The following is a 1,176-nucleotide window of genomic DNA, read 5'->3' on the forward strand; positions in this document are numbered from 1 at the left end:
CTTTAAGAAGCTAATGAAGGCAGGGAGCCTGACCATAACAAGGCACACACGTATGATTTGTAGAACACTACGTGGGGACTGACACAGACCCTAATCCTATCTATCAAGTTCTTCCCAGAGGTCTCTAAGGTACCTCTGAACCTTAAATTTCCAGTAGTTTTTCTCCAGGCATGGTCTGGGCTAGACGAAGAATTGTGACCATGGTATGAATGGACGATTCCTGTGAATATTTACCATTAGAAGCACACTTCCCTTGGGACCAGCAGTTAGCATAATGGCTATGTCACTGAACTCCCATGTAGTCAACCGCAGTTCGAGTCCCAGACCCAGTGGCTTAAGCTCACACTGGGCACATGTACGTGCATGACCAAGATCCCAAGAGGAGAATGGAAGAGAAGGGATTGCAGCATGGTCTTCTCCCCAGGGGGGAGATTTTGCACTTTCTGTCTCTCTGTCTTTCTGGCAAGCGCACACGCCCTATAGTAAACACCTCTTTTTTTTTGTTTCGTTTTCAAGTATTTACATTTATTCAATTTACAATGAGAATGGAAGGTCTCCTAAGTCATCAGTATCCTTTGGAGGAAAAACAACACAAAGCAAATGAGTTTCCTGTCCCCTCTCCTCCACAGTGCACCATTGAGGAAGTTGCCACTTCACAGAGCTGCTGAAGAAGTCCTTTCTAGTTCAGAAGGGTAGACATTTGGTAGTAGGAACGTGTTCATCTTAATAATGGAATGGATGGCCCTTTGTTAAAGTCTTTTCCATTTTCCAAGTCTCCGTACAACCTGGGAGGCAGCAGGCACTGTCGGAGGTCCAAGGGTACCATCTTATCCCACCAGTCTGCACGACCAGAGTTCAGCCATCTGGGTCACAGAGGAGTGGACTGTTCAACTTTTCCAACTCGAATTACAACCACAGATAGGCCCTTTTCTTGGTATTCTAATCCCACTGGAGACTTTTCATTAAGACCTTGTTCCTTTGCACACATTTCGGGCACAACATGTTGTCCTCCAGGTGTGGAGGTGGGAAACTGCAGGCCGGAAGTAGGAAGAGGGCACAAACTCTCCCTTTTTGCTTCTCAGGAACCCAGGCTTGTCCAGCATGAAACTGCAGGTGAACCCAACCACCTTTGTTTGCAGGGAGACTTCTCCCATGGACCACACACCACCTGACACC

General features: G+C 47.0%; 1 protein-coding gene across 1 annotated transcript in view; it reads right to left on the minus strand.

Annotated features, from left to right (window-relative positions):
* Nucleotides 1-563: 563 nt before the first annotated feature.
* LOC106733286 (developmental pluripotency-associated protein 4-like) overlaps nt 564-1,176 on the minus strand; it is a 2,521-nt gene continuing 1,908 nt past the window's right edge. The window contains exon 2 of the mRNA XM_027766355.1: nt 564-1,168. Within this exon, the coding sequence (XP_027622156.1) occupies nt 940-1,168 (229 nt within the window). The 3' untranslated portion in view covers nt 564-939. The remainder of the gene's footprint in view (nt 1,169-1,176) is intronic.

Source organism: Tupaia chinensis, unplaced genomic scaffold (genome assembly GCF_000334495.1).
Source record: "Tupaia chinensis unplaced genomic scaffold, TupChi_1.0 Scaffold142716_1, whole genome shotgun sequence".
Classification (NCBI taxonomy): Eukaryota; Metazoa; Chordata; class Mammalia; order Scandentia; family Tupaiidae; genus Tupaia; species Tupaia belangeri.